The 27,582-nt window shown below is 41.1% G+C and overlaps 2 protein-coding genes across 2 annotated transcripts; one reads left to right on the forward strand and one right to left on the reverse strand.

Moving 5' to 3' along the window:
* The first annotated feature begins 444 nt into the window (after positions 1-444).
* csf3b (colony stimulating factor 3 (granulocyte) b) lies at positions 445-5,364 on the forward strand. The gene is made up of 5 exons (XM_072674447.1): positions 445-535; positions 2,598-2,758; positions 3,636-3,746; positions 3,982-4,122; positions 5,167-5,364. The coding sequence occupies exons 1-5, from the start codon at positions 445-447 to the stop codon at positions 5,362-5,364; spliced, it is 702 nt and encodes a 233-aa protein (XP_072530548.1).
* Positions 5,365-5,999: 635 nt separating this feature from the next.
* LOC140551913 (sterile alpha motif domain-containing protein 14-like) lies at positions 6,000-27,163 on the reverse strand. The gene is made up of 10 exons (XM_072675711.1): positions 26,920-27,163; positions 16,820-16,876; positions 16,328-16,482; positions 15,891-16,188; positions 14,123-14,222; positions 13,944-14,012; positions 12,811-12,940; positions 12,423-12,536; positions 11,297-11,452; positions 6,000-10,098 (listed from the first exon to the last, which is right to left on the reverse strand). Exons 2-10 carry the CDS (start codon positions 16,848-16,850, stop codon positions 9,943-9,945), a joined length of 1,209 nt encoding a protein of 402 aa, XP_072531812.1. The 5' UTR covers positions 16,851-16,876; positions 26,920-27,163; the 3' UTR covers positions 6,000-9,942.
* Positions 27,164-27,582: the final 419 nt, after the last annotated feature.

Raw genomic sequence — 27,582 nt, forward strand, 5'->3', positions numbered from 1 at the left:
TCCCTGATGATCCCAAACATACTGCTAAGGCAACACACAAAGGGCTGAAGATCCCTGTATTAGAGGCTCGGCAGAGCATCCCCAGAGGAGATACTCAGCACCTGGTGAAATGCCCTTAAATTAAAGTATGTGGACTTTAATCATGCCTGATTGGTTTGCTTACGTTTTCAAGATTTAGAGCAGAGGAGCATATAGAGAAAAATGACCCAGACAGAGCAGAGCGGTGTGTGTGTGTGTGTGTGTGTGTGTATGTGTGTATGTGTGTGGGCCAGTCTGTGTGAAAGTCGAAAGTGAATCGACAGACCCTCGCGCCTCGCGGTGAAATTCGGTGCACTCCTGTGTGATCGCAGCGGAAACAGTCGTCCGCAGGTCTGCTAATGTAGCTAGCTACCGTGGGAAGCAACAGGGGCGAGCACCAACTTTAACGCCAGGTTCACCGTTGCCATGACAACCGCGCGAGCTCTGACCTGTCTAGCTAGCGAGGTGCAGCTCGAGCCGCTCTCGTTTTCTGCCTGCGCGTGTCAGCGCGAGCTGAGTAATAGCTAGTGTATGCAGGTGGGTCTTGGCGTCAACGTTTCGTCAGCCCTCGCCTTTTAAGCTGTAAAGTCTTAACAAGCGAACTACATGCCATTTCAAGCTCAGCTCGAACGTAAATACATAATAGATAAATAAATAAACACATAAATGAACAAATAAATAAACACCCAGGTTAGTCTAATTTATTTGGGGGAGGGAGGGAGGAGGGGGGACTCAAGAGGGACAAACGCTGGGTCCTTTCCCATGATATTCTTATTGAGACGCACCTGCACGTGTGTGTGTGTGTGTGTGTGTGTGTGTGTGTATGAATAATAAACACAAGTAATGCTACATGTACATGTTGTTTTTTGTTGTTTTTGTAGTGAAAGTCCGTTTTCCTTTTTAAATATGTAAACATCATGTCATTAAAAACATCAATAAATACATTATAGATTTTATTAGTCTAGAAAAACAAATAAAAGAGGTAATCAATAATTAAAAACAGCAATAAATACATTATAGATTTTATTAATCTAGAAAAACATAAAAGAGGTAATCAATAATTAAAAACAGCAATAAATACATTATAGATTTTATTAATCTAGACAAATGAATAAATAAAATATGTAAACAGTAATAGAAATTAAGAAATAATAAATACATACTTTATTGTATTTAAATAAAATAAAATAAAAGGCTAAAATCTGTGAATCACTGAATTGTTCAAAGGTTTTCCCATCAATCCAAAAAAAACCTTTAATTACCAATGCATCCAAATGGTTCTTTGAGTTATTAAAAAGTTAGTAATTCAAAAAAGTTAGTAATTAAAAACTTAGTAATTATAAAACTGTAATAAATACATTATACATTGTATTAGTCTAGAAAAAACTAATACATGAACAATTAAAACAAAAAAAGCTCATATCTGTGAATTGTTCAATTGAACATTTTTCCCATCAATCCAAATAACCCTTTAGTTACTAATGCTTCCAAATTGGTTCACTGTCACAAATGACTTTTGTACATGTAAATAGCAAATTAGTTTCATTTTAGGCACAGTTGGAATTTGTTTTCTGAATGGGGTAATAACTAAAATGTAGCATATTTATTGTGCCATTACTTTTGCACACACATGTTAAATAATGTATGTATTTTTGCAATTTGTTAAAATGAGTAAATCAACAGTTATTCTGCTATAGACTTTGAACAGGGGTGCCCTGTGTTTAGAATCACTTTATTATAGAAGGAAATCCCAGATTGGGAAACGGCAACTGGGCTTGTCGGAGTGACGTTTAAGAAGGAAGTAGACAATTATGATGTGTTATGTTATGACGTGTGTGTGTGTGTGTGTCTTCCTCAAATGATTAAACCCACATGGAGCTTGGCATGTGTTGGGGGTTAAAACTTAAGCACAAAATAAAATAAAGCAGAGCTTTGAAACTGGAGTTGAGATCATTAATAACTGGGCAATGTTATAAAGTGTGTGTGCAGCTTACGTATAAACTCTGTGTGTGTGTTTAAATAATGGAACCCCTACATGAGCCCCTTTTTCCTGAGCTAATCGTTTTGTGGGTCAGAAACCAAGTCTAGGGGGCTTTTATGATCCCCTCTGATAACAGTTTAACTCCCTCAGATCCTGTGTGCTTTGCACATATCCATGCATCCCTCATCCTATACTGTTGCAACACTGAACCCTGTGAAAATTTCCCTGATTGCATATTTCCTCAACTCATCAGGGCATTAAATAGAGCCTCTGCACACCAAACCATCAGCACCAAAGCAAACTCAGAGCACAGGAAGGCCTCAGTAACACTGCAGAAACACAATGAGCTCTCTAAACAGTAAGTGCCACTTCATTTCATCTTCATATCTGCTGTGTTCTGTCACTCTTCTCCTCCTGAGGCAGTGCTGGAGAAGATGCTGGAGACTGCTGGATGTTGTAGTGTGAATTAGGCTAACCGGGCTGTTAGACAGCAGGACTAATGGTTCTCATGCAGTTAGGTCAGAGGTTTGTGTGGAACATTGTGCTTCATTATTGACTGGCTGTGTTTCTGATCGTGTCTCTGGTTCTCCTTCCACAGTTCTGCCTCTTCTCTGTTCTCTCCTGGCCGTGTCTATCGCAGCTCCGGTCCAGTTCGCCCTGCAGGCTGATTTTTCTCAGCATGTGGAGCTCGCTAAGAGCTTAACCAAGAAGCTGCTCAGTGAAATCCCCACGGTGCACCAGTCCTGCATTGGCACTGAGGTAAGGCACATGTGCAACCTGGGTCCAGGTCTTCTGTGCCATGGGATCTTCACTGTAGGTGCGCTGGGAGCTGTACTGGGTTGGGAAACACAGATAATCGTCTAACATCAGATTACTGTCAAAGTGCCCCTATAAATAGAATTGGATGTTTATGGGGCTTGTTAAAAGTGAACATCTGTCACTGCTACATATGGGTGGTTCTTTAATTGGTTTAATTCATTTTTGACCATAGATTGTGGATTGTGGACAATAGATTGTGGCACTTATTACATTAACCTACTCCATGATCAGGAGGAATACATGATTAAATTACTCACTTTTCCCACACATCCAAATGTCACTCTTCTCTCATGGCTGACATGTGCTCCCCTGTCAGTCTTCGTTTCCATGATTTTGGCATAAACCAGTTTATCCTTTAAACAATTTCTTAGAGAAATCATAGGCTGTCTCCGTCTGTGTCCGATATCTGGCTTAAGTATCAGATCTGAAACATTTGTGGAGAAATCTGCATTATTACCATAAAGACATTCCAAATAAACACACTGTGTTTATCGGGGGTTCCTTCTAAAGCTTAAGTTTTCTGAAACTGAGATTTAAATGATCCAAAGGGACAATTATTATGAAGAAATTAGTCTATTAAGTATCCAGTGTGAATTACTAACAAGTTATTCAGTATCTACACTGGATTCAGTATCTACTATAATTTAGTATCCAGTATGAATTTTTAATTGTGTTTATTTTTATTTGTGTAAATGGTGGTAAATGGTGCTGTCTTGCTTTTTACAATGTGGTTGAATTGCTATATTGGGAATCTAAGCTGTGTGTATCTAAAGGATGTAAATTAAAAACTGTGATGTCTGACTTTTGGTGTTTATAGGGTCTCAGTCTGGAGTCCACCACTGAAATGAAAAACCTGGAGTATTTGACAGCAGTGTTGGCCATTCCTCCAGCCCCCAGACTCATCCCCATCTCAGAGACTTACACACTGGTAAGACCGCTGTGCTCAGTGTGAAACGAATCAAATGTATTCATTCATCTATTTGAACTAGACTGTGTACTGGATCCTACAGCTTAGTGCTGAGGGGCCTTTATAACCCTCTAGCCCATGTTCCACATTGGGCATGGTGACGATCGGCTGCTATAGAGCCTCTTATCGTAATTTTAGGAGGAGATTCTACCAGGTGTCCGTCATTAAAAGGGTCTGTCTGTTTCCACTCCTTTAGGAGATGAGTTTGAGCCACATCGCAGAAGGCCTGCAGCTGCATCAGCATCTCCTTCAAGAAGTGAAAGAAAAGCTGAAATGCCCAGAAAAACTGACCACTCTTCTAGCAGATGTCAGAGACCTGTCTGCTCAGGTCCACAAGGTGGGTTTGATTTAATTAAAGAGGGTTTTGAGTGAGTTACAATAAATTATTCAATGTTTAACATGAATTATTCTGTATATACTTTCATTTAGTGTCCAGTATGACTTATTACTACTAACTACAAGTGATTCAGTATCTACTATGAATTATTCAGTATCTGCTATGAATTGTATGATATATTCTATAAATTGTTCAGTGTTTACTTTAATTTAGTATTCAGTATACAGTACTCGGTAACTGCAAGTTATTCAGTATTCACTCTGAATTATTCAGTATCTACAAACTGTTCAGTATGTACTATAATTTAATATCCACTATGAATTATTTAGTATCCACTATAATTTAGTATTTACTATGAAATGATCAGTAACTATGAATTATTCAGTATCTACTAAAATTTGGTATCCAGTACGACATGATCAGTAACTATAAGTGTTTCAGTATCCACGCTGAACTGTTCAGTATCCACTATAATTTAGTATCCAATATGAAATGATCAGTAACTATGAATTATTCGGTGTCTACTAAACTTTGGTATCCAGTATGACATGATCAGTAACTATAAGTGTTTCAGTATCCACCCTGAACTGTTCGGTATCTATTATGAATTATTCAGTATCCACTATAATTTAGTATCCAGTATGAAATGATCAGTAACTATAAATTATTCAGTATCTGCTATGAATTGTATGGTATAATCTATACATTGTCCAGTAATTTACTATAATTTAGTATCCAGTATGAAGTACTCAGTAACTGCAAGTTGTTCAGTATTCACTCTGAATTGTTCAGTATCCACTATAATGTAGTATCCAGTATGAAATGATCAACAACAAGTAATTCAGTTTGCACAGAATTGTTTGGTGTCTACTATCATTTAATATGCACTCTGAATAATTCAGTATCTACAATAAATGATTTATTTGCTTTGAATCTACTAAATTAGTATCTACTATTAAACTAATAAGTGAGTTCTATAGTAATGTGAGTGTGGGGTGTAAGGTCTTAATCCCTAAATTAACCAGTGTGTGTGTTTGTGTTCAGGTCCAGCAGCTGGCCCAGATCACTCCACCAGAACCACAAATCCAGTCATCCTCTCTCTCCTCTCATCTAACCGGTGATTATGAGGTCCAGGTGGCCACCCACCTCATCCTGCAGCAGCTCCGAAACTTTGGCCAGGACGTTTTCCGCAGTTTGCGGCACATCTTTACACACTCCACACTTAAACACACAACTGCCTAGAGGACTCTAGGTGCAAACTTTTTATACCTTAAACTATGAAAGTTTTTTAATTTATTTATTTATTGTTGGCAATATCAGAATTTTGTTTTATTGTTTGTTTAACCTGTAAGGACATGTCTGAGTGTTCCTTCACTAAAGGGGCAGTGGTGGCTCAGCGGTTAGAGCTCCGGGATATCGATAACAGGGTTCGATTCCCGGGCTCGGCAAGCTGCCACTGTTGGGCCCTTTACCCTCTCTGCTTCCCGGGCGCTGGAGTTGGCTGCCCACCGCTCTGGGTGTGTGTGTGTGTACTCACTGCCCCTAACACATGTGTGTGTGTGAGTGTGTGTTCACTACCAGATGGGTTAAATGCGGAGGACACATTTCGCTGTACAGTCCACACTGTACAGTGACAAATACGTGCACCTTTACCTTTTTTTACCTTTAAATCCCTCTGTTACTTTTACCTTTAAATCCCTCTGACAAGCTTTTGAGTCCAGTAGGTCAACTATGGCAAAGGTGGACAGTTGGTCTCAGTGGTCTTAGCAACATCCAGTTGCTAAGCTACAACTGGATGTATGTTTCATAATTACTGAACAGTGCCTAGTAGTTACTGAGTAACAAGTCTTACTATTAATAACTGAATAATAAGCCAGGGGTCCAAGGGATTCATTCACAACTTCAAGTGCCTTTTTATGCATGTCTTTTTATGCCAGTTTTAACTCGACAGTACATTTATTTACACGGCTTTATACATATACAATGCAGCTGTGATTTATTGAAGGCCAAAAGAAACTAATATTTATTTATTTATTTATCTGCTTATTTATTTATTTATTTATTCATTCGTCCAGTCATTGTCATTCATTCAGCAGCAGCAAAAAAAAGAAAAAAAAGGCTGGAGGCCTCTTGTATGCATTAAGAGGTCACGAGCGAATGTTCACTGTTCACAAGCCGTACGTGTTGAGCAACATGTGAAACCAGATCATGAAACCAAAACTCAGAACTCTGTGCATTTGTTTTTTGTTTTTTTGTTTGTTTTTGTCAGAGCAGGAGTGAAATGCTGACATAGTGTAGTGACAGACTGCTCTGAAATAAACTATGCAAGTGAATGCAGTGTTTTGTATTACGGCCCATGTGTGAGCCCTTAAAGTGGGGCTGTGCTGCAGAAATGCTTCTGTCTGGAGTTTTATTCAGGCTGAAAGAGGAATAATGAAGTTCCCACGTGTTGTTTAGAGGCTGAACATTATGTGATTTATAAATGAACATGGTTAAATAAAGGCTACTTTCAATCAAACATCCCCAGAGTGGAGTTGGGTATGCTGTGAGTGTGCACTCTTTAGCCAGTGTTGTGTGTAAACCCATGCATGTGTTAATCTGCACTGCGATTCTTATTCTATCGTGTGCTTGTTTTTTTTGTTTTTGTTTTTTTTACTTGCTTTCCAATTATAATATTTGTGTGGGTTTATGAACCAGAAACGAATTAATTTTTGCACAACCATTTTCCAACCTCTGTTTACATCCCAGGCTGTGTCTGTCACTGTGTCTTTAAAGATAACACATATATGTAAACGAGCTCAGTTCTGATTAATTGCCCGGTATTGCGCCTCATTCAAGAAGCTAAATGGGTGTGATCATCTAAATGGGTGGAGATATGTATATATACAAATACACTGGTTTTTGTGAAATCAGGGAAACTGAATAAGTTGTTTTCACAGCTTAAATTTCCATATGCGGACTGTATGTATGGTCTGGGTCAGTAAAAAAAAAATCAACAAATAAATATAAACAAGGGAAATTTAGTTTTGTGAAATAGGGCCTTTCAACTGACTGTCAAGGTGAGGTAGTTCTTAAATGGTTGAGCAAGCATAACACCGAACACTCTCTCCACCAGTTAAGATGATCATAACACTACAATACTTTTTGGGAAACTGGGCCCAGGCTGTTAGGCTCTGTTCCTGTGCCTTTAAGACTGATATATATATCTGAGCTCTGCTCTGATTGGCTAGCCTGTATTGTGCAGTGAACCAGGCTAAACTGCTGCATGGTTGAAAGAGTGGGGGTAAATAGCCATGCGAAATCTTTGTTTTGTCGGAGTGTGACCTCACAACCATGAGCTATTAAAACAGGCCAGTTTTGCAGCTTACTTTCCATATACGGTCTGTACGGACTGCTAAGTGAATGGTGGGTCAGGAAACACGCTCTACAATGATGTCATCTGTAATCCACTTGTGTGTGTGGTATGTCACTGTATAACACACTGCTGTAAAATTGCTCAAAAGTGTGCTGCATACCTTTGGTTACCAAACAGGCCTGTGTGAACTGACTGCATTCAGGGTTCAGGAAGGTCATTCTGTGAATTAGATTTTATGACTAACTACCCCTTTAACACTGCCATTATTCTCATCGTTCTGTTTTTCGTCCTGCCAAAAATGATCTCTCGAGTGCTGAAGCAAAGCTACTGTCACAGCGAGACGAGACGCACACATCTAACTGAGCTACTGCACGAGTGTGTGGAGGCCCCACTGTGTTACAACACGCTACAACTTAGCTAAGCTGTTTCGGACATAGCAAGGACAGATAAGTGTAATATACTGTTACATAACACAGAGTAGTATAAATATATGCAATAAGTGCGGAACAACAACACAGAGATGAAGCACATCGCTACCATTAAGGAAGCCGTTTGGCAAAATTTAATCACAAATGTACTTCCCATTTACTTCAAACGTAGTTGATCCCCCCCCCACAAGGCATGTTTGGTGTCGGATTTTGGCTGCTTCAGTTTTACACTGGGGCTATGATGCTAATGTGGCTAACAAGTAGCTTATTAGCATGCTAATGCCGCAATCATCGCACAGCTGCCTCAAACCATGTGGAGGTGTTCAGTAATCGCTAACAGACTTTCTTATGTGGTTTCTGACACTGAATAAGACACTGGCTGCATTTACTTGTAGTACCTGTAGTAATAATCAGGTAATAGACGAACAATAACAGCTGTAATAACGTCTGTATCTGATTACATTCCCAATGTGATCGGAAACTGTGCATGTTCTGAGCATAAGCACAAGGGATGGAGATCTTGAGGGCCCAGTTTTCAGTGTTGTTTTTTTGTGGACGGGTTTGACGTCACAGTTTTAACCTGTACCCAGCCGCTGCTGCCGGACTGGGCTTACTGTTTTATTACACTGTGACTGTCTGACCAGGAGTGTGCGGTTAAGACAATGGACCATGGACATATATTGTTAAAAGTATAGAATCCTTAAGGAACATTTGGAGGTTCTTCAAGTTGAAACTGTGGAGGAACCTCCTAAGGGGCTTTGAAGAACCTTCAAGAAAAGGTTTTTTGGAAGAAAAGCGCCTTAAATTGATTACTTGGCTAAGTAGTGTAGCAGGTGATTAGAATAAAGATGAAGGGAATGGGCTGGGCTCTAGGTGTAACCCCAGGTATGAGGTGCAAAATGTTTTCATCCGAAAACATGCTTCAATGTCTTGCTGTATTTAGGTCTGTTTTGGACGTTAAGTTTTTTGAGAAACTGGTCATAAATTTCTGTGGGGTGTTAGTGCCCCGTGCTGAGCTGGCACTTATCATGAGAGCATTTTAGTATTTATTTATTTATTTATTTTTGCTCTTGTGTGGACAGAAAGATTTTCCGAAACGCTGCTGGAGACGAAAAGTTAGCAGTCTATAAAGTTCGGGATAACGATCTGTTCAGCAGTGTAAATGAACCACAGTGGGTTCTCACGATCTGTAGAGCAAATTAAATACAGATGGAAATTGGCAAATCTTTAAAAGCGTAAAGCAGATATAATCCATTTACTTTTTCAAAAATAAGCACATCAATAGGAAAGTCGGCAAACATGCTAAACAAATGTTAATTCCTCACTCTGACTAAATTTGTGTGCTTCTCGTCATGTTCAGTTGGCAATGTTTTTGTAAAAAAGACCATTTCAGTGTTTTTAATATTGTGTAATACAGTAGGACTGACCTCTCTGTATAGTGGTAGACACTCTAAACTGGTATTTGTTGTTTTACAGCATGGTGAATGTGCTAGAATTTGGTTTTCCATAGCCCTGTGTTTATGAGGAGTGTATTTTCCCACATGGTTCAGGCGATGTAGGCAAAAAGGGCAGAAAGCAGACATACATCTGGAGGAGATGTGTCTCAAACACAGTCTTAGCACTGTAACCACTTATATCATATTACATGATCATGTTTAACTCCAAAATTGTTCCTCACTGCAGACTCCAAACTGCTCCGTTACCTACTGAGGGCACTCCTCACTGCTGCGGGCTGTAAAAAAAAAAAGCCTATTAATGGTGCCTAGTGGACGCCAGAGGGCGCTCTGCTAGACCACAGTGATAGGAACAAAGGGTCAGAACTGAACTGGCTTAAAATAGCTGATCCCTGACCCATCAAAATATGTCTTAGTCGGCCCCAGCATGACTATTAAGAAGCCTGAAATTTGTCCAACTACCACAAACATGTCTTGACTGATCCACTACTTTTGAGGTAAGGTGGAAAACTGTATGAACCTGATTGTTAACCAAACTATTCCTTTAGCTGTAGGTCTGAATGCTTCATCTCTTTATGGTCAGTTAATTCTTTCTCTGTTCTTGGTCTTTCTTCCTCTGCTTCTCTCTCTGTTTCTCCAGTTTGTCCAAAGCCTTGCGCTCCTTCTCCGCCGCAGTGTTGATGTCTTTGATTCTCCGCTTCAGTATGCTACGGTCCGATGAGTTCAACACACCCAGACTCTGCTCGGAGGAGGAAAGCAGGTAAGGCATTTTTATGCTCAAAACAGTGCACGAGTACATTTTCTAATATAACAGCACTAACAGCAATATAATCTGTACAACCATTAAAGAGTGTCAAGACTCCGCCAAGTACTTCCGGAGCTCCATGTTCCAAAATCCCTTAGGTGATCGTAGGAGTGATCACATGATTCCTACCATCCCGCCACGTTTCCAGTCAGCTGTTACTTGTATCACCTGTGTATACTCAGATAGCTTCGTATATAAACCCGGGCTTTACTCTAGGTTAGTTGTGATGTATTGTATCCCTATTTTGGTGAACTACTGAGTGTGATTTTTCTGATTGTTCATCCCGTAAAAGACGTCTTGCCTTTGTATTTTTGAACACGTATGTGTTCCTTACCTCTGTTTATTCTCTTTTGCATCCCGGAAGTGATCCACTGTACGAATCTGGACCACGATATTTTTAGTAAAGCCTCTTTTTCATTTCAACTCTGCAAGCGTCTGATTCTGTTTGACATGTTACACAGAGTTTAAAAGAACGAAAAGGACAATATCAACTTCTCCCAGTAAAATGTCCACCTAAACAACTCATTAGCTGCCTTGCTAACCAGGCCTCTTGTTAACTTAAGAGGAGCACATCAGATACCAAACGTGTTCATTTTTCACCAAACTGTTCCTTTAAGTGGAATCTTTCACTTCTCCTTATACCAGCAGGTATTCAAGACTGTTGGGTACTGTCTGAAAAAAAGAACCAGCTGTGACCACTAGGGGGCAGACATGTAATATCCATATGAGCTGATTTGTATTGGCATCTGTATGTACTTGCCTTTATCGCTTTGTGAGGACCAAGTGTCCTCATAATGATGACCACATGCCAGTTTGTACAAGTGAGAACCTTTTTTTGCTGGTTCTCATTTGAAGACATGCAGTTTTCACCCCAAAACATTGGGTTAGGTTTATGTGAAGGTGAAGCATTAATTGGCTAGAGTAAAACAGACGTCAGTGGAAGTACAGTACAGTAACCAGTAACCTCAGCAACCAAACAATCAGTTTGGCCTCTTTTACTTTTTCTAATAAAAACAGTTTTGGGGGGAAAAAGCACTTTCCCCGAGGAGAGACCAAATGTATAGTCACCCTTGAAGGATTTAGATCCCACAAAGAGACAAATACATAAATGCACACATAAGCATTTTCTCACCTTCAGCTTGTTTCCGTCTAGCTGCAGCAGCAGTTCTCCGTCAATGTCTTTATTTTTGAACTCGGGGGCGTACTGCTCCATGTTTAAACTCCTCAGCCAGTCACACACCTGCTGCGTGCTCCACGAGGACACAAGGCACTGCCGCTCATCTAACGGCTTCAGTAGAAGAGAAGAAAAGGAAAAGAGTGAGCGAAGCCTGTACTGAAGAATGAGATTATGCTTCAGCAGCATTACAGATCATCTGGATTCCAATCAGAGAACCACAATCACAGACAGACCTTAAAAAGGGAATCCCAGCGTTTTTTTCTAAATGCTATGCATGTGTAAGAATAAACTTAATTCTTAACTTAATATCACAGGGATGGACATTTTGGGCACTTTGGGCACTTCATGCTGTGCCAAAAACAGCCTTCCTTGTGATGAAATTGCAGTAACGTGCAGTCTTTCATGGCTTATTGCTGTTATAAAACTGCAGCCAACGTAAAATATGATATGACAATAAATTATTCTTATGACACAGTCTAGTCTGTTAACAGTTACTGAGCAACATTAAGGCAAATAATGTGGCATAGCCACCCCATGAAACATTGTATGCAGTCATTTTAGTTGAGTAGAAATGCATAAATGTTCCCTCTTTCTGAAGGGACTCGTACTCTAAAGGAGAAGTCGCAGGAAGGATAGGGCTAAAAATGAGAGGCTTCAGTATTCAACTAATAAATGACATATGTGAATCATATTCACTGTAACCATTCCTGCACCAGTCAGTGTAAACTCTGCTAGCTAACCTTAAGCAGGAAATGTTACCTCAGAGGTTTCCATTTGTAATATGCTGCAGCTAACTGTCTGGGGTTAAAACAGTGGCGCATTAATATGGTATTCAGATGTTGTGAACGATTCATAGGTGTTCGTATATCTTGTTATTTATAACAGGTTATAACAGGTTTATAACACCTCAGCCAATCATATTTACTAAATACACATTAGTCAACAAGTCATTGCTCAAGTTTTTTACTATTGTGTTCTACATATTTCACAGTTTGAGTTAGCACTGAATTTTAGATTTATTCAATTTTACTGTTGACTGGTCAAACAACGCCCCAGCCCTGCAGGGGGAATCAGCACTGACCTCGTCTGAAGACTGAGACAGCGTGTGGTAGGGGTGTGACGAGCGTGAGTCAGACGGGGAGCTAGACGGAGGCAGGGGGCTTTTAGGGGAGAAATCATCACTGAATGTCGACTCCTGCAGAAAAGGAGGGAAACGTGAGGCCAAAGACAGATTCATATAAACTGAACAGAGTGGTCTGTATCTCTCCCCAGGCCAGACATTACCCTACATAACCATATACCCAGTCAGGTCTCAGGCTCAGACAAGCTTGTCACAACTAGTGGTACATTATCTGTTTCATTCTGATTGGTCATCCATGTGTCCCATCAGTGCATTAGTATGACCATTGTGTCAGCAGAATACATCCATAATAAAATAATGGATGTCTGAGCTACTCAGTAACAGGTACCTGTGAGTCTGACTTGCAGGGGCTGCCAGAGCGAGCCCCCGTTTTAGGTGAAGAGGAGGCGGAGCTGCGGTGGCTGTCAGAGAACCAGGAGAAAGGCACGAAGGGACGGGATGGGTTCTCACATGGCTCTCTGCAAAAAATGGTACAAAACGTGGTCAGATTTCAGTGGATGTGAAGGCTACCACAGAAAGCTATGTGGTAAAGCTACCTCAACGCTCTGTGTCTGAACTGCTCAGACGTAAGTCCATTCAGCCCACAGCAGTTTAGCCCTGTCCATTCAGTCTACAGCAGTTTAGCCCTGTCCATTCAGCCTACAACACTTTAGCCCCGTCCATTCAGCCTACAGCAGTTTAGCCCTGTCCATTCAGCCTACAGCAGTTTAGTCTTGTCCATTCAGCCTACAGCAGTTTAGCCCTGTCCATTCAGCCTACAACACTTTAGCCCCGTCTATTCAGCCTACAGCAGTTTAGCCCCGTCCATTCAGCCTACAGCAGTTTAGTCTTGTCCATTCAGCCTACAGCAGTTTAGCCCTGTCCATTCAGCCTATAGCAGTTTAGTCCTGTCCATTCAGCCTATAGCAGTTTAGTCCTTTTTCATTTAGTCTACAGCAGTTTAGCCCAGCCTATTTCGGATACAGCAGTTTAGCCCCACCCATTCAGCCTACAGCAGTTTAGGCCAGCCCATTCAAGCTACAGCAGTTTAGCCCCATCCATTTAGCCTACAGCAGTTTAGTCTTGTCCATTCAGCCTACAGCAGTTTAGCCCCACCCATTCAACCTACAGCAGTTTGGCCCAACCCATTCAACCTACAGTGTTTCAGCATTTTAAACATGGAACAATACAGGGCAGCCAATCAGATTAGATAATCAGATTTACATACATCATAAAAATCACATACACGTCTTAATGGCACAGTGTCAGAAACCAGTGCCAATTTCATTCTAGGGGATGAAGATAGGTTGGAAAATAGCCATTTAAAAATGAATCATTACTTGAGTGTGGCATGACAGCGCCGGTGCAGCGTTCAGTATGACACAAACAATATAGCATAAGAGGGAAATAAAGAACAAGAATGTGGCCTAATGTGGCCCCTCCATTAAAAATAGTTTTAAATAAAGAATTAAAAGGGCATACCGATTGCCCATAGACAGTCTGTTTGATTTGTCTCTTCTCACTCTGACATAGGAACGGCGCAGCGTCACCCTGAGAGACAGAGACAGAGAGTTTGAGAAAAAGAGACGAAGAGGAGACAGACAAGAAAGTTGAGCTCAGAGGAAACAGAGCATGAATAGAGAAATAATGCACACACTCACCCTAAATCCAGGAATCTCCTTTTAGTTTTCTTATCCAGGACCACAGTAGGGCTCCCAGGCTCAGCTGGACTGCTGTCCTGACAGTCATCTGACACCAGCACTGTTCAGAGCAAACATTACACTCAGTTACAAACTTAAATAACTAACAGCAAGAGATTTAGAGCTGAACATGGAGACCATTATTGAAGTAACAATTATCCTAAATGTAGTCCATCAGTTTGTCTGAAGTTTGCTTTCTTAGTTTTAGCACTGGAGTACAAAACTACTGTAAAATGAATATTATTGTTTAAAGCTATGCTCCATTTAGTGCCGTGGTTCTCAAACAGGGCTGACATGTACAGAACCAGAAGTGTTTGCCCCCTGTGTGTAAGCGACTGTCCCCTTCCCCTATTATTTAATTAATTTAACTGCAACACTCTAGTTGTTAGTGTCTCACAATGTTGTGGAGGAATTTTGACCTTTGATTTTGGAGGAACTTCTCCTTAAACTGTTTGTTTTAGGTCCTGCCACAACCTTTCAATAGCACTTGGCTCCGCACTTCAGCTCACGGACAGCAGACTTGATATGCTTTTTAATAATTCTTGATACAAAGAATATGTCCTCACTTAGAGCAGGGTTTCTATGTCCTAATGCAGCAAAGCATCCCCAAACCATTGCACTATGCTTCACAGCTACTCTCTGGAAAATTCGAACAGTGATTCTGAGGGCACTACAGTCTTACATGCATAATATAATAAGATGATGTTTTAGCCATGGTCAGACATGGTCAGAACTCACATAAGCAAGCCTATTAAGAATTAATGAACATCTTAGTTTGAGATGAGCGTGTGAGGATTTAGGCTTGCAGTTAACATCATGCAAATTGGCTGGGTATAAGCTTACATTAGCTCCTGTGCTGAAATTCAAGAGAAAACTTGAAAAACATGTCTTGGCGAATCCACTGCATTTAGATTAACAGAGTGTGTGTATTGGAAGGGCCCATATCATGGAAAAAACATATTCTTCAATGATTAAAAGAGTGTAAACTGTGCAAACTGTACTATTCCTTCCCCAGTCCATTCTGAATGAATGGTTGTGATGTCATGAAAACCAACACACATGTATGTCCACCTCTTCATTATAAATATATTATAAGGAGTTATACAGAGCATTTCATCACAGGATGCTTTTTATAACAAGGGAAAGCATGGGGCAGCCAATCGAAACACATTTCATTTGCATATATCTATAGGGCTGGGTGATATTGTAAAAATGTTATGTCACAATATTTAGTTTTTTCACAATACACAATATCAATCGTGATATTTTGACAAAATTCACCAATAGTGGCAGATTTTTAACACTGCTGTCCAAATACGCTCCCATACTTTTAAAACTCAAGATTAGCTGCACTCTGTCCAGTTAAACAGGACTAATTACACTCTCTGTACACTCTCTGTACACTCTCTGTAATGGTCAGTGTCCTGTAAGCACTGATGAAATCCATGATATGCTCATAAAAGCATTTTGTCACAATATGTCGTGACAAACAACATTCATTCCTATACAATAAAATATTGTCATATTGGCCACCTCTACATATATCAGTCTTAAAGGCGCAGTGACTTCAACAACCAGAATAATTATAGGATAAAGGAAGGAAAAGGGTTGTGTAAAAATGAATTATGACTGTATGACACAACAACCAAAAAGGTGTTGGATATGAGCCCTTCAATTTTCACCAAACTATTTAAAGAGCACAGTAAAAGTCAGAGGTCAGAGGCGTTACCTTCGCTCTCTGGACGTCGTGTCCTGCGGAAGTACACAGGTGAGGTTTCAGGGCAAGATCTACAGGGAGAGCTGGCTGACCGGGCCACTAATGCCTCGTGGGAGGTGGCATTGGTGAGCTGTGTGTATCGGCCTTTAGGGGCCGGAGAGCTGGAGTTGGGCTCCTCGGGAGAGCGACGGAGCGGCGAGTCAAAAGAGAAGGGAGACGGGCGGAAAGGGGAGGAGAGCAGGAGCTCCGGAGAGAGCGAGGAGACATGGATGCCCGGCTGGGGAACAGAGTGCAGGGGGCTGTCTAAAGACTAAACACACACACACACAGTATATTATAAAAAAAAAAAAAAACTTATAATATAATATACAAAGTCCCAACAACCAGCAGCCATGGGCTCCTCTTAACAGCTGTCCAGCACTTGATGAATGAATCTGAATGAGACTGACCCTCCTGTCCAGGCTGTCGTCCCCCTCGGTGGAGCTGATGCTGTCTCTGAGTCGTGAGCGTGATGGCCGGTTTCTGCTCCTTCTCACCTGCACACGACACTTCTGGACGCTGCTGTCCAGAAGCTCGGTCTCTGGGATCGCATCGCTCAGGTCAGCTGATCACAGCAAGAGCATGAAATACACAGAAGGTCAGCAGGTATATATATATATATATGTTGTAGGAATTGTGGGCTACATTGCTGTAAGCTGAAGGGGAGGGGCTCTAAACTGATGGAGAATAAGTGGGTGTGGCTAAACTGCAGTGCACATGGGGCTGTAGGCTGAATGGGCAAATATGCTAATTTGCTTATAGCTTATTTGCTTTTTTTCACATTGATAATTCGACATATGAATGTAGACATGCTTTTTTGGTATCTGATTAATGTACTGCAGTGTAAAACAGTGTAACAGCTGTTGCTAAGAGCACACAGGTCAGATGCTGCAGTGACTCACCAAACACATTTTCTGTCTCTTCCAGCTGCATGACAGACACAGGGAGCTCAGGGACTACTGCAGAAAGAGAGAGTAAAAAAATACATCACCTGTGTTTGGCTCAGATACACACACATACACATCTACAGCAGATCTAAACTGCAGTGCTACACATGAACCATCTCTCATAGGAGAACACAGTAACACAGAGGATCCAGAGACATTCAGGGGGAGAGGTGTCTGTTACACAGGACTAAAGACATGGCATTCGGAACGTGTGTTTACCACATCGCGCGACAGCTGAGATTTTCTATAACCCATTTTATTTCAATAGAGAGGTCAATGAAGGTGATGCAAACCCTCACGTGTTAACTGCCCAGCATGGCCTGCCCAAGCTAGTTAAGGTGGTTAAGCTGGCTGACCAGCTTAGCTCTTGACCAGCATAGACGTTGTTTTTTGTTTGATGGTTTAACTGATCTACTTGTCTGACCAAGCTAGACAACCAGTAATAACAGCATGACCAGCATGACTAGCAAGACCACAATGGTCGACCAGAATGATCAAGCATGACCAGAATCAAATGCAACATACACTACAGGGTATGTTTTCGCTTGACGACCAACTTTTTAACCACCTTGACCATCATACCCTAGCTTAAACTATCTAAAACCACCAGCTGGTCTTGAGCTGGATTTTTCAGCAGGGTGATGTGGCCTTTTATACTGTATATACACTCCAAAATATAAATACATTAAGTGCTGGGTTCAGAACAACCCAGTTGGTGTCAATTCAACAGCCCAACACTGGGTCACTATTCTATAACAGAACACCACACCATAATATATATTTTCCTTTCCCAATAAGATTATGCATGTTTATGCTAACAAACATACTGCTCAATAATGTCAAATTATTCCATTAAAATGATATTTTAAAAATATTGTAATACATCCTCTTCGATGCTGCAAATATTCTAGCATATGTGTTCCAACCTGTAAAGAATAACGTCAGAAATTTTACACACAACAAATAAAATTCAGAGCACCACCTTGTCCGGAGCAATGTAGTGCTACCAAACTCCCGAAGAACTGCAGTGATATAAAGTCTAGTCTGACCAGGTTTGGTTTTAGGCTTTTATTAATTAGCTAGCTATGCTAGGTTAGTTAGCTAGCTAGCTAGCTAATGCTAATTAGGTGACTCAACAGCTATGCTAATGTTAGCCAAATACAATAACATTCTTACACAGATAATGCTAGCTAATGCCTACTACAAAATGACATAATGTTCAGATTGCACATTATAGCTCGCTACTTTTGTAGCAAGATAACATTAGCTAGAAGCTAATACAATACACTTGAAGCTTGGTTGGTTTTATTAGCTAGCCAGTAGTAAAATGTCTAGATTTCATTAAATTAGTTAGTTACTGATTCCTGTCAGTTGTGACGCCATGCTACTGCCCACTGAGAAGCTATTAAAACAGCTGTTAATTAACGCTGAACACTGATCTATTAGCTAGGGTGCAATTGTGAGCAAATTGACTCAATTGGCTCAACCCAGCATTTGAAAAAAAAAAAGTATTTTATTACATTAATTGTATTTAAATGGCGCTATTCTCCAGAGCGACTTTCAAGGTTACTCGTGTTACAGAGTCTTGCCCAAGGACTCTTATTGGTGTAGTTCAGCAGCCAACCACACCATTACTCAGCGAGGCACCATCAGGGCCTTTTGTACTAATGAAGACCATATAATCACCTCTGGGGCTATATAATTACGTCTGATTTTCCAGATTGCTGGACCACTACTGGCTGTGAAAGTGAGTGGTAGTGTGAACAGGTTCCAAGTCAAGTAAAGTGGCTTTTATTGTCATTTCAGCTCTGTACAAGTACACAGTGGAATGAGACTGTATTTTTTCCAGAACAAGGGTCCATGTGGAAAACGTGCAACGTGCAAAACGAGAAACAAAACAATACAGTACAGGACAGACTGCAGAAAGTGCAACATGTAGACGTAGGTGACAACATTAAACTAGAAAGACAATTCGATAAATACAATAAATACGACTCATTGCTGAGTAAAGGTAGTGAGTATAAGGTGCATAGAAATTTAACATGCTATGGCATTGCTATGCAGACAGCTTAAAATGCACATAAAACATTAAACACAGTAGGTACTGAGGTAGTAAAGTGTGGAACGTATAAATAAGATAAATAAGATGCAGACAGGTTAAAATGTTATGGGTCGTGGGTGGGGGAGGGGTTTAGTTCAGTCTCTGTTGTTTAAAAGTCTGACTGCTTGTGGGACAGAGCTGTTGCAGACCCGTGCAGTGACAGCACGGATGCTCCTGTACCTTCTGCCAGACGGCAGCAGTGAAAAAAGTCCATGTGAGGTTTGAGTGGGGTCCTTCAAAATATTGATGGCCTTACGGGTGCAGCGTGCTGTGTGAATGTCTGTGACAGAGAGGAGAGAGACCCCTATGCTCTTCTCAGCTGTCCTCACTCACTATTCACTGTAGGGTCTTGCAGTCTGAGGCATTGCAATTCCCAAACCAGGCGATGATACAGCTGCTCAGGATGCTCTCCACAGTCCCTCTGTAGAACATGGAGAGTATTGGAGGAGGAGGATGTGCTTTCCTCAGTCTCCGCAGGAAGTAGAGGCGCTGCTGGGCTTTCTTGGCTATGGAGCTGGTGTTGAGGGATGACGTGAGATTCTCTGTGATGTGGACGATTTCCACAACAGAGCCATTGATGTTCAGGGGGGCGTGGTCGCCTCTCACTCTTCTGAAGTAAACAACCATGTCTTTACTTTTGTCCACATTCAGAGACAAGCTCTTGGTACTGCACCAGTCCGTTAGCCGCCGCACCTCCTCTCTGTATGCTGTCTCGTTGTTCTTGGTGATGAGGCCTACTACTGACGTAACATCTGCCAATTTCACTATGTGATTCGTGTTGTACTTTGCAGCACAGTCGTGAGTCAGCAGAGTGAACAGCAGTGGTCTAAGCACACAGCCCTGGGGGGCACCGGTACTCAGTATGGTGGTACTGGAGATGTTGTTGCCTATCCTGACTGATTGTTTTTTATTTATTTCATTTGCACAACCCTACTTCCCACTACTGTCTCAGTCTGTCTGATTTATTTATTGCACCCTGCCCGTACACTTTCTAGTCTGAACTCGGCGTCTCGTCTGCACTGTGTATCGTGTTGTACTGTCTGCATTGTGGTGTAAGGTCAGGAAGCACTCGTTCTGTCTGCACTGTGTTGTGTTTTGTTGTGTTGCACCATGGTCCCAGAGGAACGTTGTTTCGTTTCACTGTGCACTCTGTATATAGTTGAAATGACAATAAAGCCTGGACTGGATATTGTAAGAGAACAGCGGCTGCAAATCCGCAGCAGAACTCTTCAGAGAGACAAATTAAAAACATTGTTAATGTCTGTTTAAAAAAACGTACATCCTATAGTATGGCTGGCAGAAATTAATATTTTATTATTCTAGTGGATTAAGCGAATTTTGCCTCTTTTTATGACAGGGTTTTGCCATTTGACCCTAACTGAAGGCCTGGGTCTACAGTTCACAAGCCACAGTCACAATAATACATTTAGTAAACAAAGTAAAGGTAAAGGTGCATGTATTTGTCAGCAACAAAAAAAAAAAGTGTCTTCCGCATTTAACCTAGGGGCAGTGAGCACACACACACCCAGAGCGGTAGGCAGCCAACTCCAGTTCCCGGGGAGCAGAGGGGGTGAAGGGCCTTGCTCAAGTGCCCAACAGTGGCAGCCTGCCGAGCCCGGTATTGAACCCACAACCCTGTCATCAATAGCCCGGAGCTCTAATCGCTGAGCCACCACTGTCCAGTTTAGTGCCATTTGCCACTATATGATTTCTTGGGCAAAGCAGTGTCCCACTAAACCACCTCCCCAGTGCCAGTACAGACATACTGCTAAATATATAAAAATCAACAAAACTAACGTCAGACACCGAACATATCTTGGCTGATCGCTTAAATGTATGCAGAGACTGGGTACTGCTCCTTTAAAAACAGATTTAGGATCTTGTCCAGCAGGGGGAACCTCCTGCAGAGTCACTGAGGAGTGTCAGTGATTTCAGACAATTCACAGCCTGACAGCTCAGTGTCCACACAGACGCCTCAGTCCAGTGGGCAGAAGATACTGCACTGGAGCAGCACAACACACTGATGCTGACAAGTGTGAGAACCATATCTGCATAGGAAAGTCTGTTCTGCATCCTAGAGCAGTACTTACTATGTAAGGAACTAAAAAAAATCTAAATCTAATCTCATTGCTGTTATTTTATTATTGTTATTGTTATTGTTATTATTATTATTAATAATAATAATAATAATCACTATTATCATTTAATCATCAGCATAGAGTATGCTTTGCCCTTGATGACTAGCTTTTCAACCACCTTGGCCATCAAGGACAAGCGTAGGTTGCTAGGGGTTTGCTTTGGTATCCCACAAAAACATTAACAAACTTTATATAACTAATTAAAATAACTAAAATTAATCATATCAAATGACAGACATTGGGTACATAAGTGGCACTTTCTCTTGTTTGTATCCAGTCCACTGTCTTACAGTGCTGCCCACCATGAGACATGTGGACCAAGAAAAAGCTCGAACTGGTTTTCATCATTTTTACCTCATCTCCATTAAACCTGCATCACACTGTAAAGTGAGGCAACATTGCGCCATTGAGGGGTAGCAATGAGGATGACATGAAACTCCAGCACCAGCACCAATCTGCAACAACTGAAGAGCTAAACTGCCCAGATTCATTCCACACAGTCTCTTACTCCTGTGGGAAAGAAAGTGGGTTGTCATGCTCAGAGCCTCCTGTGGCTTCCTCTCAGTAACACCCGTGTATCTGCCACCAGTGCGGGCAATAAAAGCACTTCCCCTCCTTATTAAGCAGAGATTTCCACTGGGATCTGGCGGTCAGTGATACGACTGCATGAGCTCCAGCTTCTCAGAGACGAATCAGCTTGTTTTCCTGAAGCATCAGCACATCTGCTGGACCCTCTACACCTCTGCCAGTATTCAAACGAGCAAATCTGACACATTATTCTCGACTCCTCTTACACATTACACCCGACAGCCCCTCACACCTCTCTGAACAACTTTCCCATTTAGAGGAGACCAGTGCATACAGAACAGTCTGATATTTATTCTCACACTGCATCTTCATTTTAGCCCTATTTAACCGGATAGGAAGAGCCAATCACCAGTTACCAGAGCCCTCTAGGTGTTGAGAGAAGGCCTAATTTCTGGAAATTCAAAAATACATATCTGTAATTTTAGTTGCTTGTGTTTAAACTCTGCAGGGTTACAGTGCTAGTCTTATTCCGATTATCAAATTAAAGGGTTAAATTGGTGGAACGCTAAACAGAACACTGTCCCATCAGAATTGCTTTCTCAGTGGTATCTGGGTAGATGCAGCTGAACAATCTCTCTCATTGGTCACGACTTCACTGGTAGAACTAAAATTCTAACATGTCAGATTAACCACCACAATTAGAAATCAGCCAATCATGTTTTGTACCATGTTTTGTTTTAAACCAGCTTTGTCTGAAAAACCATCACTCTAGTCCTTCTAGAGGTTCTAGATACGTCACCGGCTGTGAACGTTGTTAGTGTAGACTGTATGTCAGACGCAAGCTTCAAATCAGGCTTTGAATTTATGTGTTAATCTAGACGTCCAAAAATGTTTAAGTCCATTGCTGCTAGCTGTTTACTAAAATACGTTCCCAGCGTGACCAGAAGACATCTTCCTTTCCCATGTCCCAGCCTAATGTTTTGGTTCTTTTCCTGATTCCATAATTTAATGAGTGTATTGTTAAAAGCCATGTTTGCTATTCCTGTACTGGCTGGCTTTTTTGTGTGATGCTTGAAATGAGCTGCAATTCTTACTGCAAAACTGCAAAGTTTTTGCAGTGGCTTGTTGTTAAGTTACTGACAAAATGGAAAGTTCAATCAATGATCATTTATTTGAATAAAACTAACACAAAAATCAAAGCACACATATTTTTAAATCTAAATCCAATTCAGTTTAAATTCCATAAATGTGTCACACAAGGTGTTCATGTCCTTGCTTTTTGGTAATAAAAGAGTTGGAATCAGTGTAAAAGACTCCTCTCTACTCAGTCCATACAGTCTACATAGGGAAAGAGTGCCTCAAAACATGCATATTTGTGTATATAGTATATATAATTTTATGATAATTTAACAGTTAATGACACATAATGACTATAAAAACAATTTAGTTTGAATGCATTTTCAGAACATTCAAATAACACATTTATTAATGTTTATTAATGTCAGGCAAAACAACCGTCAGTGCAAAGCAGAATTATTTTTAATATTTTAAACTTTTCACATAAACCACTTTTCAAAAATACCAGTATTTTAAAATTGGTTGAGAGACCTGAATTGTTTGTCCAGCAATTTGCATGTTTTCAAATCTCACAGAAGCACAACTTTACACACTAGAGTTTTTATAACACAAAGAGGCCATAAAAGGACTCCAAATGACCTTCATGGCAAAAAATATTAAAATACCTACTTTCAATTTATAGCTAGGCTTGATTGTCAGGTGGTACAACCAATGTCAAACTAGACAAAATGTTATTTTATTATAAACTTATTATAAAAAAAAAGCAAAAGCTAATGCAGCAATAAGTTGGAAAAAAATGTCGGGTGGCCCAGCTGCAATAAATAACTGAAATAAATAACGCTATTTAAATTTCTGTACACACCCTTAGCCTAATACCTTGGTTGACGCACATTTGTAATTAGCAATTACAGCTACAAGGCGTCTTGGAAAAAAAGCTATGAGCTTGGCACACTTGTTTCTGGACATTTTTGCCCATTCCTCTGCCCAAGCTCTGTCAGGATGGATGGAGGAGCATCGGTACACAGCCATTTTCAGCTCCTTCCTCAGATGTTCGTTTAAATTCAGGTCTAGACTCTGGCTGGGCCACTCAGGGACATTGACAGACTTTCTCTGAAGCCACTCCATTGTTCTCTTGACCGTGTGCTTCAGGTCTTTGTCAAGTTGGAAGGGAATTCTTTCCTCCATTCTGAGGTCCAGAGCTCTGTGTAGCAGATTTTCTTCAAGGATCTCGGTGTACTTAGCTGCATTCATCTCTTCCTTTATCAGGACTAGTCGCAAAACATGCCCACATCATAAGGCTGCCACTGTCCTGCTGTACTGTAGGGATGGCATTAGCCTTGTGATGAACGTCCTTTAAATACGTTTTGGCAAACTCCAAGCGAACTGTCATGTGCCTTTTACCAAGGAGTGGCTTCTGTCTGGCCACTCTACCATAAAGGCAAGATTTGTGGAGAGCTGTCTTGATGGTTGATCTTCTGAATGGTTCTCCCATCTCCCAAGGATAAATGGGAAGTATAATAAACTCTCTGACTCTTCAAACCTTGTGCCAACACGCCTCTAAAGAGGCTACTGCTAATCGATGCTACAAAAGCAGGGAATGCTATAAAAAAGCCATTAAAGCTCTTCCAGCTCACAGTTTCCACTGTCCGAATCCAGAAATTGCAGTTAAGGGACAGTTTGTAGTCAAGGCAAGATTTGGAAGACCAAGAAAACTCAGATAGAGCTGCCCAAATGCCAGACAGTGTGGCAAAGCAAATCCCCAAGTGACAGTAAAGACCTGAAGAAAGGTTTAGCCAACACAGGCGTGGTGGTGCACAATTCTACTGTGCAGCATTGCTCACACAAACATGATCTGCATTGAAGAAACCTGACCTGCAAGCTTACCACAAAAGTCAGCATCTGATGCAATACATCAACTAGATCAAGCAACTGCTGTGGACCGATGGAGTAAAAATGACCAGAAATATCAAAGATACAATGCCCTTCATAATGTTTTTGACAAAAGCTCATGCTTTCTTGATAAGCTCCTCTGCTCCAAAACGGGCCTACCAATGAGTCTGGAGGATTTACTGGAAACTGAGCAGATTAGATGTTCCTCTACACCTTATAATTCATTGTGCTACTGCCTTCAGCAGTTACATCATCAATAAAGGTAAGAGTTCCAGTACTTGTGGCAGCCATACATGTCTAAACCATGACACCCCACCAGATGTTCGGTTGAATTCTCTAGACTCTAGACTCTGTCTGGGCCACTCAGGAACATTGACAGACTTTCTCTGAAGCCACTCCATTGTTCTCTTCACTGTTTGCTTCAGGTCTTTGTCATGTTGGAAGGGAAACCTTTGCCCCAGTCTGAGGTCCAGAGGTCCTTCAAGGATCTCTGGCTGCATTCATCTCTCCCTTTATCAGGACTAGTCACCCCAATCCTGTTGCTGAAAAACACCCCCACATCATGAAACTGCCACTGTCCTGCTATACTGTAGGGATGGCAAACTCCAAGCGGGCTGTCATGTGCCTTTTACTAAGGAGTGGCTTGTGTCTGGCCACTCTACCATAAAGGCAAGATTCGTGGAGAGCTGTCTGGGTGGTTGATCTTATGAATGGTTCTCCCATCTCCCAAGAATACAATGGAGCTCGGTCACAGGGCTCCTGTTCACCTCTTTAGCCAAGGCCCATCTTCCCTGATCGCTCTATCAGACATTAATTTAAGGGTATTTTAGGTTTTATCATGTTGAAATCATCAATAAAGATAAGGGTTCCAGTACTACCACCCTACCACCATGTTTCACAGATGATGTGGTATGCTTTGGATCATGGGCAGATGTTTTTTTTTTTTTTACATGCTTTGCTCTTGCCTCCTCTCTGATGCAGGTTAATCTTGGTCTCGCCTGTCTATGAGACAGATCCAATTCTTCAGGTTATTTTACGTCTTTATGTTTTACGTTTTGCAAACTGTAATCTGGCCAATCCTTTTTAGTGGTTTGCAGCTTGCATTGTAGCCTGTGTATTTCTCTTCATTAAATAGTCTTCTGTAGATAGTAGTTTCTGACAAATACACACCCACCTTCTAAAGGCTGTGTCTGATCTGTCTAGAAGACAGTTGAGAATTTTTCAAAACATTAGTGAGGATTCTTCTGCCATTAGCAGTGGAGGTCTTCCTTGGCCTACCAGTCCCTATGCAATTAAAGAGCTCACTAGTGTGTTCTTCCTTCTTAATGAAATTCCTCACTATTGATTTTCTTGTTCTTCATCCTCATAATGGCTTCTTTGACTTTGATTATCTCCAAAGACTCCAAAGGTGTTTGAAAGCATAGAGGCAAGCCTAGGTGTCATACGCCTGCACCAATTAGGCAGTGGAACACACCTGAGTAATCATAACATGGTGAAACCGAAATGTATGCAAATTCCCCTAAAGGTAGGTAAAGTGAGTAAAGCTGGTCGAAACTCACCCCAACAGACAGCAAAAGGTGCATCTACAAAGTCTGCATTCAGTAATGCTAATAAAGCTAGCATCTTCACTACACACCTATAGACAGGCTGTCAAACACAGATACATAGAAACCGCTTCTTCTTTTTTTTTTTTTTTTTTTTAGATCTGCTGACAAATAATGCATCTTTGACTTTAACAGCTGATTACCAAATTTGAGGGTTGCAAGGCCCATGAAAATGTTAAGGCACCCTGAACATGATGTATATATATATATATATATATATATATATATATATATATCATATATATACACACACACAAAGAGAGAGAGAGAGAGAGAGAGAGAGACAGTGTGCAGTGTGTGTGTGTGAGAGAGGTGGTGGAGGTTAGCTTTAGCTTAAGCTAATCTAGCCTAAATGACACACACACACACCTTTCCTTTAACTGTTCCAGACAACATTATGCAGAGAGAAAGAGAGCGACTGAGTAAGAGATATATAGATCTGTCCCTTTTAACCTTTCCATGTTCTACTGAAGCAGCAGAAAATGAATGAATGGCAAGGTGTTTTTCAAGACCTGCAATGAACAAACAGTTAACAGCAGGGTTGAGTAAATAGAGGGATCAGTAAACAGGAGAAGGAGGCTGGGCAGAAGGACACAGGAGGAGAGATAGTGGAGCTGAATCGGTGATGCTCATAAAGCAAGCATAACCAGATCTGACAGGCTGATTATCATAAACACACATGAGCTACAATGATAAATAACATAAACAGTGTCCCACCTTTGGCGCATATCCGGTCAGTTCAGCTGCCCATCGTCCTGCCTTCAGCTCTTTCTCTCTCTCTCTCTCTCTCTCTCTCTCTCTCACACACACACACACACACACACACACACACACACACACACAGTCTCTCCTTCTCTCCCTCTCTCCCCCTCCCGCTCTCTCTCACATACACATACACTGCTTCTGTGAACAGGGAGTGTGCAACGTCAGATTAGCATCAGAGCTAACCGATCAGGCAAGGACAGACAGAGAGAGAAAGAGAGAGAGAGAAGAGAGAGAGAAGAGAGAAAGAGAGAGAGAGAGAGAGAGAGAAACAAGACACAGGATGGGGAGGGGAAATAGGGAATGGAAGGGAGAAAGAAGAAAGACTGGGAGGGGGAGAGAGGAGAGGGATGTAAGGGAAAGAAAGAGAGGAGGCGAGCGAGGCATCTGTGTGTTCAGGTGTTATTCATATGTGGTATTTGCTTCATTTACAATGTACAGTATGTGGTAAAGCCTCATACCTCTAAACAGTTTCCAGCTGTAAAATGTAATTAAGGATATTGTGTGCCATTAATAAAGGTTAAGCCTATCGAACTACACTGTTTCTTATTCTAAGCATAATGCTATGCTATCTCTTAAATGATCTTTGTGTATCCCAACCAAAACATCTAAAATAAT

Source organism: Salminus brasiliensis, chromosome 3, assembly GCF_030463535.1.
Source record: "Salminus brasiliensis chromosome 3, fSalBra1.hap2, whole genome shotgun sequence".
Classification (NCBI taxonomy): Eukaryota; Metazoa; Chordata; class Actinopteri; order Characiformes; family Bryconidae; genus Salminus; species Salminus brasiliensis.